Source organism: Peromyscus californicus, unplaced genomic scaffold (genome assembly GCF_007827085.1).
Source record: "Peromyscus californicus insignis strain IS unplaced genomic scaffold, ASM782708v3 Scaffold_4__1_contigs__length_199733344, whole genome shotgun sequence".
Lineage (NCBI taxonomy): Eukaryota > Metazoa > Chordata > Mammalia > Rodentia > Cricetidae > Peromyscus > Peromyscus californicus.
Window position 1 is genome coordinate 178,292,480 of NW_026294562.1, and position 14,845 is coordinate 178,307,324.

At 43.9% G+C, this 14,845-nt stretch overlaps 1 protein-coding gene and 2 pseudogenes across 1 annotated transcript; all 3 read left to right on the top strand.

The window, feature by feature from the left end:
• Nucleotides 1-4,354: 4,354 nt before the first annotated feature.
• Nucleotides 4,355-13,380, top strand: LOC128124122 (uncharacterized protein C2orf78 homolog; annotated as a pseudogene).
• Nucleotides 12,390-14,189, top strand: LOC128124123 (uncharacterized protein C2orf78 homolog; annotated as a pseudogene).
• Nucleotides 14,190-14,205: 16 nt separating this feature from the next.
• On the top strand, nt 14,206-14,619 carry LOC128095152 (uncharacterized protein C2orf78 homolog). The gene has a single exon (XM_052713886.1). It carries the CDS (start codon nt 14,206-14,208, stop codon nt 14,617-14,619), a length of 414 nt encoding a protein of 137 aa, XP_052569846.1.
• The last annotated feature ends 226 nt before the right edge of the window (nt 14,620-14,845 follow it).

A 14,845-nucleotide genomic window follows, 5' to 3' on the forward strand; every position in this document is an offset into this window, starting at 1 on the left:
TGGCATCCTCTCCAACCAATCCCATCTGTTAGCTCAGATTCCCACCTTCCCATTTGCTGCTGCCCCGTTTATGACATCATTCTCCCTCCAACCCAACCTACCAACTCTGGTAGGTTCTTGGGGTTGCCATGGCAATGCCTGTAAACAAATTTGGATCATCACAGGTCACCTGTGACCAGTGACCAGTAAGTGCTGTCTGATACCAGACACACTTGCGACTCAGGTCAGCTGATCAGACAAGGACAACCAAATCTCTTGCTCCATTGTACTCTGGACTGCTGATACTCTCCCTCCGACCATCGCAGGTAAGGAAAGAAACTTTAAGACATTAAAAAAATATGACATCACTTCTCCCTTATTTTTACTTAACTTTTAAATTTTTGTGTAATGGGTATATTATTGATGATGATAGAGATATCTGGTATTGAATGTCACATTTAGATTTTTTTTCTTACTGGGGTTAGAAAATATGGATATTAAAAAAGGACAAATTGCAGATATGACCCTGGAGGTACACAAAGGCAGTTAGGAACTGAATGTTACAGACAACCACAGATTAAATAAAAAGGCATGAGACGTTATCATATCCCAACCCATTATTATGCAGCCACACTGTTGAGATTAGTCTAGGTAATGGTTTCCTATCACATGTAGAAATCAATATCCATCTCTAGTCCCTGGCTCTTATACTCTATCCAGCCCATCTTCCACAGCATTCTCCACAACTGTTGGTAGTTTTGGATGTTAACAACATGGGCGGGGTACTCCACAGTCAGTTGTTCCCTGGACAAGAACTGACACACCAGGGTGTGCAGGAATTTTCACAAGGATTCCCTACTAGGAGAGTTACAAGAAATTAACAATACTGTGGAAGTGTTCATTGAAGAATCAATTTAACCAACTTTTAATTAAGAAGTGTTCATTGAAGAATCAATTGAAAAATATTTAATTAAGAAACAATCTTATTCAGAGATGAACCCTTACTGCATTAGAAATCCCAAAATGTCACTTGAAACATAGGTACCCAACATGAAAAGTTACCAGCAGGTTGTATTCATGCAGTCATATTGGATGTGTACTGAATTTATACAAAAATAAGAAGGAATGGCTTACATAAAAAGTAGTGGGGAGCTAGATGATGAAGGGTTTCTTCGTTAAATACAGTTCTTATCTATGAAAATCCTGATACATCATTTCATTAAGAAAGCTCAGAGTAGAGCCAAGCCTGGTGAACATGGAAAGAACCTATAATGCCAGCACTCTGATGCAGAGGTAATCCAGTCTGTGTGATTTCAAGGCCAGACTGATCTAGGTACAGAGACGCTCTCTCTCTCTCTCTCTCTCTCTCTCTGAATAGAGGAAGATGTGCACAGAACAGGACAAAGGCACAGGCATGAGAAGCTGTCTAAGGTTCTCCTACTTCAAACACTTCTGTTCTGAGACACAGGTGTGAGAACAAGACAAAGCAGGGCAAAGAAGGGTGTTGTCTAGTCAGAGCAAGGGTCAACGTGGATTAACTAGGAAGTGCATGCCACACAGGAAGAACAGGCAGCTCATCAAATGAGTGTCATCCTATCCATTACCAAGAATCATTCTGAACCATTTGTTTGGGATATGTGAGGGAAAATAGATCTCAGATTCTCCCAGACAGGACAAACTGAAGATAACAAAACTCATCATGGGAAGCCACATAGATTCCATCTCACTGTTCTTCCCACTTTCCTCTTCCTTCCTACAGAAAATTTCCAACGTGCACCTTTCTTTGGGACAGAATGTGCCTTGCAGCCTTCTGCACCTGTGCTGAGGAATGCTCCACAATTTGCAGGAAGTGTGTGCAACTTCTCCAGGGTCTCCACCCCAGCTGTGAATTCAGCATGGCTCCTGCCATCAGACTCCAGCACTTGTTGCCAGCAGCTCATGGACAGTGCCTACCCCTACTTACCAGCTGGCACAACCATGGTGACTGCACTGACTGGCCAGGGACAGAGCTCTGCCTCAGCACTCTCCTATCCAGGTGTTCTCCAGTGGGATCCCACAGGAAGCACTGACAGGAGGGTAGCTACACTCCAGGACTTCACTGTAACTGTCATTGACCAGAATACCACATTCTCCTCCTTGTCTATGACAGCCCAGGGTGATAATATTTTAGATCCCAATTCCTTAGTCCTCTCGTATCCAGTACTACCTGCCAGCTTTGTTCAGGCCACACCACCACTGGTGCCAAATCAAGGATACAGCCTGGCACCTTCCTACCAGGAGGGCAGCCAGGTCTATTACAATGACAGCAACAGCCTGGGTCCTCTGATGGCTGAAGAACTCAGGCAGTGCCTGCAGGCCTGTGGCTCCGTGTCCTACTCTGGGGGTCAGGCCTCTGCCCTGCAACGAGGGATGGTGGTGATGCCAAAGGAGATTCAGCCAATGAATGTCCAAATACCCTTCACCACCTCTGCCATCTACTATCCCACACCTGCTCAAGACATGCCAGACACCAGTGTTCAAGGTGAGTAAAGCTAGGAGGGGAGGAGTGAGATCAGCACTCAAAGCAGACACAGTTTGACCTTTCAGCAGTGGATGTCCTAAGGGAGAAAGGATGGGAGTCCTGAGAGCTGAGCCTTGGCCTGGCTCACCATCCCCATCTTCAGTTTTTGTATTGACTGACAATGCAGGGCAATGAGTGGCACCCATCCTCCATTAAGACAAGTCCAAGGACACAACCACAGACACACACATCACTGACCTAGCTTATCAGTCCCATGCACCATTAAACAGCAATCACCTCCTTGCTAATCTATTCCTCGAGTCTGAGTAGGACACCAAGGCCTTTCTGTTTGGGAACACTTTATTTTCTCTGGGTTCAATTCTGACTCTAGAGCAGTGCAACTCTAAATCTGTCCTGGAAGAAGTATTACTCACAGATTCCAAGTGCTGGCCCTGCCATTATCTTACAAGCATAAGTGCATTGAGAGTCCAGTATACCCGGTGTACAGTGTACAACTGCTAAGTTGGGCAAAGCTTCTCTCTCTCTGTCTCTCTCTCTCTCTTTCTTTCTCTGTCTGTCTGTCATTCTCTCTCTCTTTCCTCTCTCTGTTTGTCTCTGTCTGCAGTGTACATTGCTAAGTTAGGCAAAGATTTTCTCTCTTCTCTCCCTCTACCACTCACCATGCCCCTCCTTCTCTCTCTCAGTCTCTCACTCTCACTCGCTCTGTCTCTCTCCCTCTCCCTCTCCCTCTCCCTCTCTCTCCCCTTTTCTTTTCCTATGGCTATTCAGAGGTGATCCAAGGCTATGCATGATCACTAGGATATGTTCTAAACTACAAACATAACACAAGCTAAAGATTTCACCTTCTTAAACCAATTTTCACATCATTAATAACAAGATTGTGAAATGTGGATCTGGAGGAAATCCAGGGTTGTAGAAATTATTGCCTTGCAGGAGTGAGGAAATGGGTTTGGTTACCTGAACCCATTTAGAAAGTCAGGCAACTGAGGGCATTTGAGTAATGCCGAGAGTTGGAAGACAAGGGTAAGTTCTTGAAAATTGTGGATCAGTCAACCTGCCTGATAGCAAACTTTCATGGAAATGAGGGTCACTCTTACAGAGACATGGGAAAGGAAAGGGAGGACCACACCCCAAGGAAATTCTGTCACCTCCCCATGATCACTATTCATGCACACAACACACAAACACCAAGGAAAACACAAACATCTGAGAAAACATGGTATCACATGGTCACCAGAAATAAGACAGTGGTCACAAGTCTTCCAACAGAGGTGCCACCTGTGCTTCTCAAGCAGAGCTCATAGGAATGCCTTCCCCACTGCTGTAGGGGTCTGAGTACTGAGGTGAACTGAAAAGTGGGGAGCACCTCACTTACCAGGCACTGACTTCTTCCTTGACTCTTTTTCAGTGGTGAAAATGGAGACATCCCTGGGATTGACAGCTTCAGGCCATACACTCTGTCTGCTGCAGAATATAGACCTCTGCAGGGCCTGCACCCAGGATATCCAGATGAAGACACCACCTGTCCATGGGGACTTTTCATTAACTGCCCCCATCGACAGTCCTTCAGAATTCCTGCCCTTGCCTCCTGCTCCAAGCTTGGAACAAACAGAGAATAACAACTTGGATTTGATGACAGCTGATCTATCACCTCCTCGGGATGCCTATGAGGGCATAAAAGAAAACCAAGACACATCACTTCTCCCTTTACCACATGCCAACATGCAGCAGGCCCTGGACTACACTGATTCTGGGAGCCTAAAACAGAAGCTTTCTCCTGACAATACAACCTTGGGAAGCACCAGCCTTGGTCAGCATTAGCCTGGGGTGCTGCAGAGTGTGATGGACTCCAGCATGGACTTTGCAGACATGACTACACTGGTGGCAGATATTCACCTTCCCCGACTCTTCAACTCAATCACTGAAATGAACCCATTCCAAGATCCCACAGCAACCCAATCCAAAGACACCACAAGGGATCAGGCCCAGGAAAGCTCCAGCTTCATCAGTGTACCTGTGGACCAAGTGAGAAAGAATGTCCAGAAATCCTCTGAGATGCTTGATGTGTCTCCTCAGGCCAGAATCCAGCTCCAGGACTGGGTGAAGGGCGAAGAGGCGGTGGGCAGTGCTGGGTCCAGTGAAGGGGCTATTGACAACATGCCTAAGCACTTGGAAGGCAAGGCCCAGATTGCCACACCTAGCATGCCCAGCAGAGTTCACTCAGAATCATTTGTTTATCTGACAATCTGCCATGTTTCAGTTGTAGGCTGTACTTGCTACAATGTCTGTGAAGCACTAACTTCTTTTGAGGTATGCTCATGCAATCCTGTGTATTTTCTTCTTTGTTGTAAAGTTCTGATTGCTTTCCTACTTCTAGGAAGTGGAGCATCTCAGGAATTGTTTTCACCCTCTCCTTAGAGTTTCATGGTGCATCTTTCTTCACAATATCTAACCCCCAACTACTGTGGATGCCCAAAATTGTGCATTCTAACAAGGGCTAAGTCCAGTCTAACTCACCTAGAAAATGTTAACAAACCCAGCATGAAAAGATCCACCTTCCTGAATGCAATGATCCTCACAGGGACCAATTTGAGTACAGCACAAAGATGGAAAGCAATGGCTTAGGGAGTCCTCTGCTTTATCACTCCCTGTGTGTGGCTTAATGACAGATTTGCGCACTGCCATGAGACTACTGCCTTCATCTTACACCTTAGGAGCAGCAGAAACACATTTGGATGGATATCTTCTAATCTTGATATTATTATTTTAATCTTTATGTATTCAAACTAAGGGTCTTGTAAAATAATCCTTATTAAAGAAGCTCAGGAAGCATTTTTCCTATTTTTCATATTAAAGCAATTCACACAATGCTGTACTTGTACTGAATCCTCAATGTCATTAATTCCCATTGTACTATTCATTGAACACATTCTTTTAAAACTATACATTGTGTACTGAGCCCAGTAATTTTGTGACCAAGGTCTACCCATTCCTTAACTCTCACCAAAAATCTTAGGCTTTGGTCATATGCTCAACAGCATTGCCTTCAATGTCAGGAATGGAACATGGAGGTGTGAGTAATCTAGCATCCATATATAGAGACAGCATCGGGAGATATTTGTCTGGGAATAGATACATATGGTATAATAGGATTATCACGAGTTACAAGAACTCTCCTGCAATCACCTTGACTACATTCATCACTTTAGCTGAAATGGTTCTGTTGTGTGTAGACATCACATATTCCTTCTCCATTGCTCCGTTATTGGACAGCAAGATCAGCTAACATAGATATTCCTGAAAATTGCTGCGATCTGTACTGATGTGCAAAGCAATCAGTACATGTTCAATTCTTTGGAATAGTATAGATAGTAAACAAGATAGACCTGGTGTTGGTGTTTAAAGTCACTCCATACTGAAATAGAGAGAGGGTAGAATACTTCACATTATACCCACCAACTTATTGGTGTTTCCTCTGGAAGAAATACTGGGAAGCCCCCTGCTTTCAGTTAATTCTCCATTTCTATTCTCTAGCATCAAGAAAGACCATTTTCTAATGAGCCTGGTGTTCAAATTCAAGTAATGTCTAGAATGACAAGTCAAGTTTTCATGAACCTCCATGGCTCCTTCTACTATGTAGAGTTTAGCTTCAGAGCCACAGACCTGTCTATCCCTGCATCCATCTCTTCAATTACTTTCAAAGGTCTCCATCCCTCTGAGGTAATCACTACTAAGACATCACAATGGGATGTTCACTTGATTTTGGAATAGAAAGCCATGCTACTCTATTCTAACCAATGCTCTAGCTCTCAATTTGATTGGGCTCCTACTTGCAGGACACTCTCTGAGCTTTGAATGGACTGCTTTTTATCTGATCAACTTCTGAGTACCAGGCAGACATCTCACCACAGCAGCAGTCACTGAGTCTCAGCAGCCTAAACAATGACAACTCTCTCCATCAGCAACAGAAACAAATACCAAAGGAAGACCCGCAAGGAGGCAGACTGTAACAGTTACATCTGCACCTTAACTACATTAATCTCCTGCAAAACCACAAAGTTTTAGAAGGGAAACATAGAGACCCAACCATTCCAGTCAACAAAACAGTAGCATTTGTCTTCCCTCTAGACCTGGAACTCCTCAGTCACCAGAGATTTTGTGTTGGATTGCAGTACAAGATAAAAATTGCCTTCTGTGCATGTGTACACATATAAAATTGGAGAGTTGTTGCAAATATACCTAACAACTCTGCCTTCTCTGTACCTGTGTATCCATCTCTCTTGAGATTTTAGTATGTGGGAGAGACAGCTGACATCATAATAGCACAATTCCAGACAATTCTCCCGCAAAATGATGGAAGAGTCTGGCTTGGTCTATGAAAGCCAACTTGCTATCAGAACGGGGGTTAATGCTTGGGGTAAGACTGACTTCTTCATATCTTGCAACTCAGTCATATTGGTGCTATTCTACTACTGGTTCATAACGTACAACAGTATTGAAATAGCTTTCATAATTTAAGAAGTACTAATCACCTTCTTGGATAACATCATCTGAAGTTAAACCACTTCTGGCACTTAGCTTTTAGGAGACATACTTCTTCACAGAGTGCCATTTTCCACCCATGCAGAATACCAACTTTTTAATTTTTTAACTTACATTTATTTTTCTTGTAGATGCTATCCCAAAAATTTATTTTTATCGTTTTTGTTATCTCTTGAAAGCCTTTTCTTTTCTAAACAGGGACAAAAAGGTAGTAGGAACTGAGAAGTGGAGACTCAGAAAGAATTAGAAGGAGTAGAGGTTGCAGAAACTAAAATCACTATACATTGTTAGAGGAAGTAAGGTCATTGTTACAATGAAAGACAAATAATATTCAAATGTGTAAAAATAAACACAGAAATGATGGAAATTAAACACAGAACACAGATCTATCTATCTCTCTATCTATCTCACTATCCATCTATCTATCTATCTATCTATCTATCTATCTATCTATCTATCTATCTATCTATCTATCTATCTATCTCTTCTGTGGTTTCTCTCTACTCTGATTTCTCAATAGCATAAGCCCACTAATGTTCTACCCACTTGGGTCTACGCTGCTATAAGAGGACACTTTTATCTGCAAGATCCACAACCAGAAGCCTGGATGCACCCCACAACTTTCAGTCATTGCCACTTGGAATGTGTCACATTATCTGACAAGTGGTCAAGTATGAAGAAAAATGCAAGGGTGAAATAGCAAGGCAGCCTACTGGCATATGACAAAGGACATTTTTATTGCAGTTTTGCCAAGCACCACAAAACAGGAAACAATCTGCATGGAGGAACAGTTATACTGAGCTGGATATGTACCTACATGCTCCAGTACTAGCTCAGTGTAAAAGGGGTCCCAAGGGAAAGTGCTGACAGCTCATGTGAATGCAGGAGGAGAGCTAAACAGGCTCCAGGGTCATTTTCAATGAGGACTGACAGACACTGTCACAGTAGTGCTTGCTGAGGCAGTTAGAGTAAGAAATGTCTATAAATGCACACTACACCCATGCCATAAGACAGTCTATGAACCCACCAGTCAGTGACCAAGGAGAATTATAACAATCAAAACCAAAATGAGGGAACACACAAGATTTACCCATATTTAAACAAAATATCATATTCCTGTCTAAGAAGATACACTGAGATGGGAAATGGTTCGTTCTTTTTTTCAAATATAAAAAAAAAATATTGTAGGACAAGTGAGCCAGCCAAAGAAAAATACCCTAGCCATGAAACCAGAGAAAAAATGGTAAAAAGGGCCTGTGAAAGAATCACACTTTGGCCATGAAACCAGAATCAAAGAAACACACTCTGCCCCTGAAACACTAAGTATAAAACACAACCATTCCATGAGCAGGAAAACCTATCCAACAATCAAACCAATCTCTTGATTTGCCAAACTCAGGGATTGGAATTTGAGCAATTCTCACCCTGCAAAATTCACCTTGCAAAAGCTCCCCCTCTAAGAAGCCCTACATAAGCCCTATACCTGTTCAGTTGGTAACTGCCTTTTTCCATCCTGACAGAAGAAGTCACCCTCCTGGATTCTTCCACTACAATAAATATCTTGAATGAGTTTTGGGTGAGACCTTCTTTTGTCAGAAGGGAGCAGAGCAGAGAGGGAACATTAGCCACAGTGGAGCAGAGCAGAGCAGAACTCTAACAGTTTCATTTGGGGAAACCTTCCCCTATTAAAGTAGAGTTGTTACATTGGGGGAAGCTTTCCCTGGAGCAAGGATGAAAGCTGCTATGCTTAACTTGACTTTGTGCTATTCATTAGTTCTTAAATGCCAAGATCCCTTTCCACCAAGGTGCAACGCTTAGAAAAACACCTACATTGCTTATTTAATGTAACCCACCACCACATACCAACAAATGGCTTCCTCCTCCAGGTGTTCCAGTTGCTTTTTAGCCCTTACTCAGAAAAAAGCATGGCAGAGAATGCTAGAAGCCCAGGATTCTGCAGAGACTGTTGCCAGGAGGAAGAAGCTTCAGTAACTGTCACACTCATTACACTTGTGGATGAAGAGAGAAGGCAGCCAGACTCAATGACTAACAACTTCAAACTATAAGAAGGGAGGCAAGATACAAAGAATGTCCAAGTGTCTGAGACCAGAGTGAGAATCAAGATGAGCAACCAAACAACAGGGGTTACCCCTCAAGTGCTTGCTACTTCCAGCAACACCAAATTACAAGCATCTTCACGATGAACAGAAGACCACTGTTTCTGTAAGTTCAACATGATACTTTCCAACACTTTAAGGATACAGGTTCATCCTAGAACAACAATCAAACCCTACCAAAAAGGGATGAAAAGCAGAGAAGGGAGAAGTGAGCCCTGCCTGGACCAACACAGATTAAGAAAAGCATCTAAGTGAATAAACCCAAAGAGAAGATTCTTGGAGTTCATCATCCAATGTGATCTCAATACACTCAGCCCTGTCCTTCATCACAGTTACAATGGAGCCCTTTGGTCTCTTGCTTGGGTCATGGACTGATGATGATGGCTCATAAACCAGATCAAATGATACAGTTTCTCACCCGAGTTCCCTCCTCCCATGTGGTCCTCTTCTTCCTGCCCAAGGCTACTGAATTTATGTACAGTGTATGCTGAAAGCACACTCACTCCTGGAAGGTGACACCTCATAGGAAGAATAGACACAGCTTCATTGATGATCGTTATAAGAAGCTCTGCCAATACCCTAGACTAAACCTCATGAAAGGGGAACTTCCATGCCAGGATTGCCTCCTTTCACTAGCACACACCTCTGCCTCCATGGCTCCTGTTGGTTTCCTGGAATTCTCTCCAACCAATCCCCTCTGTTAGCTCAGATTCCCACCTTCCCATTTGCTGCTGCCCCGTTTATGACATCATTCTCCCTCCAACCGTACCATCACCTGGTAGGTATTTGGGATTGCCATGGCAATGCCTGTAAACAAATTTGGATCATTACAGGTCACCTGTGACCAGTGACCAGTAAGTACTGTCTGATACCTGACACACTTGTGACTCAGGTCAGCTGATCAGACAAGGACAACCAATTCTCTGGCTCCATTGTACTCTGGACTGCTGATACTCTCCCTCTGACCATGACAGGTAAGGAAAGAAATTTTAAAACATTAAAAAAATAAGGGATCACTTCTCCCTTATTTTGACTATACTTTTAAATTTTTGTGTAATGGGTATATTGTTGATGCTGATAGAGATATTTGGAATTGAATGTCACATTTAGATTTGGTTCTTGCTGGGGTTAGAAAATATGGAAATAAAAAAGACAAATTGCAGAGATGACCCTGGATGTACACAAAGGTAGTTTGGAACTGAATGTTACAGATAACCACAGATTAAATTAAAAGGCATGAGACATTATTATATCCCAACCCATTATTATGTAGCCACACTGTTGAGATTAGTCTAGGTAAAGGTTTCCTATCACATGTAGAAAACAATATCCAGCTCTAGTCCCTGGCTCTTACACTCTATCCAGCCAATCTTCCACAGCATTCTCCACATTTTTTGGTTGTGTTGAATGTTATCAACATGGGCTGGGTACTCCACAGTCAGTTGTTCTCTGGACAAGAACTGACACACCAGTGTGTGCAGGAATTTTCACAAGGATTCCCTACTAGGAGAGTTACAAGAAATTAACAATTACTGTGGAAGTGTTCATTGAAGAATCAATTTAACCAACTATTAAATTAAGAAATAATATTATTCAGAGATGAACACCACAATACATTTGTAGTCGCAAGATATCACATGAAACACAGGCAATCAACATGACATGTTATCAGCAGGTTGTATTCATGAGTCATATTGGATGTGTGCTGAATTTATATAAAAAAGTAAGAGATAATGACTTATCTAAAACGTAGTGGGGAACAGGAGGAGCTAGATTGACCAAGGGATTCTTAGCTGAATACAGTTCTTATCTATGAAATTCCTGATACATCATTTCATTAAGAAAGCTCAGAGTAGAGCCAAGCTTGGTGGACATGGAAAGAATCTACAATGCCAGCACTCTGTTATAAAGGCCGGCCAGTCTGTGTGATTTCAAGGCCAGACTGATCTAGGTAGAGAATCTCTCTCTGCATAGAGGAAGATCTGCACTGAACAGGACAAAGGCACAGGCATGAGAAGCTGTCTAAGGTTCTCCTCCTTTAAACACTTCTCTTATTGGACACAGGTGTGAGGCAGTACCACAGCAGGTGTCAGAACAAGACAAAGCAGGGAAAGGAAGACTGTTGTCAAGGACAGAGCAAGGGTCAACATGGATCAACTAGGAAGTGCATGACCACACAGGAAGAACAGGCAGCTCATCAAATGAGTGTCATCCTATCCATTACCAAGAATCATTCTGAACCATTTGTTTGGCATATGTGAGGGAAAATAGATCTCAGACTCTCCCAGATAGGACAAACTGCAGATAACAAAGCTTGTCACATAAGCCACACAGATTCCATCTCAGTGTTCTTCACACTTTCCTCTTCCTTCCTACAGAAAATTTCCAACGTGCACCTTTCTTTGGGACAGAATGTGCTCTGTAGCACTCTGCACCTGTGCTGAGGAATGCCACACCCTTAGTATGAAGTGTGTGCAACTTCTCCAGGGTCTCCATCCCAGCTGTGAGTTCAGCATGACTCCTGCCATTGGACTCCAGTACTTGTTGCCAGCAGCTCATGGACAGTGCCTACTCTTACTTACCAGCTGGCACAACCATGGTGACTGCGCTGACTGACCAGGGCCAGAGCTCTGCCTCAGCACTCTCCTATCCAGTTGATCTCTAGTGGGATCCCACGGGAAACACTGCCGGGAGGGGAGCTTCACTCCAGGACTTCACTGTAACTGTCATTGACCAGAATACCACATTCTTCTCCTTGTCTATGACAGACCAAGGTTATAATATTTTAAATCCCATTGCCTTAGTTCTTTCCTATCCAACACTGTCTGTCAGTCTTGTTTAGGCCACACCACCACACTTGCCAAATCAATGATATAGCCTGGCACCTTCCTACCAGGAGGGAAGCCACTTCTATTACAATGACCTCAATAGCCTGGGCCCTCTGATGGCTGAAGAACTCAGCCAGTGCTTGCAAGCCTGTGTCTCTGTGTTCTACTCTGGGGGTCAGGCCTCTGTCCTGCAACCAGGGATGGTGATGATGCCAAAGGAGATTCAGCCAATGAATGTCCAAACACCCTTCTCCACCTCTGCCATCTACTACTCCACACCTGCTCAAGAGATGGCAGACACCAGTATTCAAGGTGGGTAAAGCCAGGAGGGGAGGTGTGAGATCAGCACTCAAAGGAGACACAGTTCAACCTTTCAGCAGTGGATGTCTTCCCTGAGGAAAAATGGGAGTCCTGAGAACTCAGCCTTTGCTCTGGCTCACCATCCCCATCGTCCATCTCAAAAGTAAGAAACATTGTATGATAGGGACTGACATCCATGCTTCATTAAGACATGTTCAGCTACCATACCACAGGCACACATATCACTGCCTAAGCCAATCAGTGCCATGCTCCATCACACTATAATCACCTCCTTTCTAGGATAGTGCTCAGGGTTCTAGAAGACATCAATAATTTTATATTTGGTTAGCACTTGATTTTCCCTGAGTTGAAATCGGATACCTGAGGAACACTACTGCAAATCTCTCTCTCTCTCTCTCTCTCTCTCTCTCTCTCTCTCTCTCTCTCTCTCTCTCTCTCATACTTACTCACTCTCTTGCTGTATCTTCTCTCATTCTCTTTTTTTTCTGTGATTCTTCAGGGATGACACAAGTCCATTATCATGTACCCATGTTCTCTATAACAAAGTCACACTCAAGCAACACTATTTCACTTTCTTCAAGTCATTTTCATATCACTTATAACACGTCTGTGAATTGGGAGCTTGAGGAAAGTTGGGGTTCTTAAAGGGCTTGCATTTCAGGAGTGAAGGACTGGGTTTGCACACTGAAATCCACAAAAAATCCAAACATCTGGTTGCACATGAGTAATGCCACTACTTGAAAGAAGTCAGCAGATTGTGTAAGTTTTGGAAACTATAGACCAGACAAACTGCTTAATAGCACACTTCCAAATAACTGAGAGGAACTGTTTCAAAGTCAAAAGGAGGGCAAGAAAGGACCACACACCAAGAGAATTCTGTAACCTTCCCATGACCACGATGCATGCTCACACCAATAAGTGATATGGAACACACAAACATCGGAGAAAATAAGACATTGCATGGTCACCAGAAACAACTGATTAGTTACTAAGTGTCTGTAAACAGAGATGCTACACTTGCCACTCAAGCAGATTTCATCGGAATGCCTGGCCCACTGCTGCAGGAGCCTGAGTGCTGAGGTCCACTGAAAGGAAGGGATCATCTCACTTACCAGGCACTGACTCCTTCCTTGACACTTTTCCAGTGGTGGAAATGGAGAGGGCCCTTGGATAGATATCTTCAGGCCAGACACTCTGTATGCTGCAGAGTCCTGACTTCTGAAATGACTGCACCCAGGATACCCAGATGAAGACACCACCTTTTGATGGGGACAGGTCATTAACTGCCCTTATTCACAGTCCTTCAGAATTCCTGGCCTTGCCTCCAGCTCCAAGCCTGGAACAAACAGAGAATAACAATGTGGAAGAAATGATTGCTGAGCAATCAAAGCCTCTGAATGCCTATGAGGGCAGAACAGAAAACCAAGGCTCATCACTCCTCCCTTTAGCACACTCTGACATGCAGCAGCCCCTGAACTACACTGATGCTGGGAGACTAAGGTAGAAGCCAGATTCTGATAATGCCATCTTGGGAAGCAACAGCCTTGGTCTAAAAGAGACTGGGTCTGTACAGAGTGTCATGGTCTCAAGCATGACATGGAAGACATGACTACAGTGCTGTCAGATATTCACCTTCCCCAAATCTTAAACTCCCTCACTGACGTAGACCACTGGGAAAATTCCCCAGCAATCCATTCCAAAGACTCCACAGTCCTCAGGAGGGATCAGGCCCAGGAAAGTTCCAGCATCACTGGACTCATAAAAGGTGAACAAGAAAGACCAGAAAGTATCTCATCTGCTTCATGGAGCTCTTTAGGCCCAAATCCAGCACCAGGACCTGGTGAAGGGAGCAGAGCCTGGAACCAATGCTTGGGCCAATGAAGGGTATATTGACGACATGGACAACAAATGCTTGGAGGGCAAAGCTCAGAAATCTGTACCCAGCAGGCCCATGGTAGCTAGGGTGCAGGGGCAAGACAGGATCAAGAAGACCAAAGAAAACAACTTCAGCAACATACAGCAGCTGAAGCCATCAAGACACAGAGTCAAGACACAAGAGAAGCCCACTATCCCCAAGACCAAGAAGAAGAGGACTCCACCTGAGCTCAGCAATGACACCTTCAAAAAGCCTCAAACTCACCTGGGAAAGTACATGCTGGCATCCACTCAGGTCCTTCACCCACGAGGGAAGAAGTGTATTGACAAAACTTGCATCTCCTCCTCCCGGACTCTGCTAAACTTCAGTGCCATCAAAGATGTCTGGATATGCAAAGCCACCTCATCCCTACTGGATGTGCCATGTGATGGCTGAGGCCCCGGTAAAACCCCGAGTAATGCTCAGAGACCAGAGAGCAATGCTCACAGGGAGTGTCCATCTCTATCCCAATATGAGCTGCATCCACCTGGGAAGGTCAAGTTGGTACCTCTGCCTTTTCCAGCCCCGGACAAGCCGCAAGCCAGACTGGTTTCTAGAAAGCCTCTCTCCCTGGCTTCATGCAGGCCCCCTGCAGTATACCCTGTGAGGCCTCATTCCCACT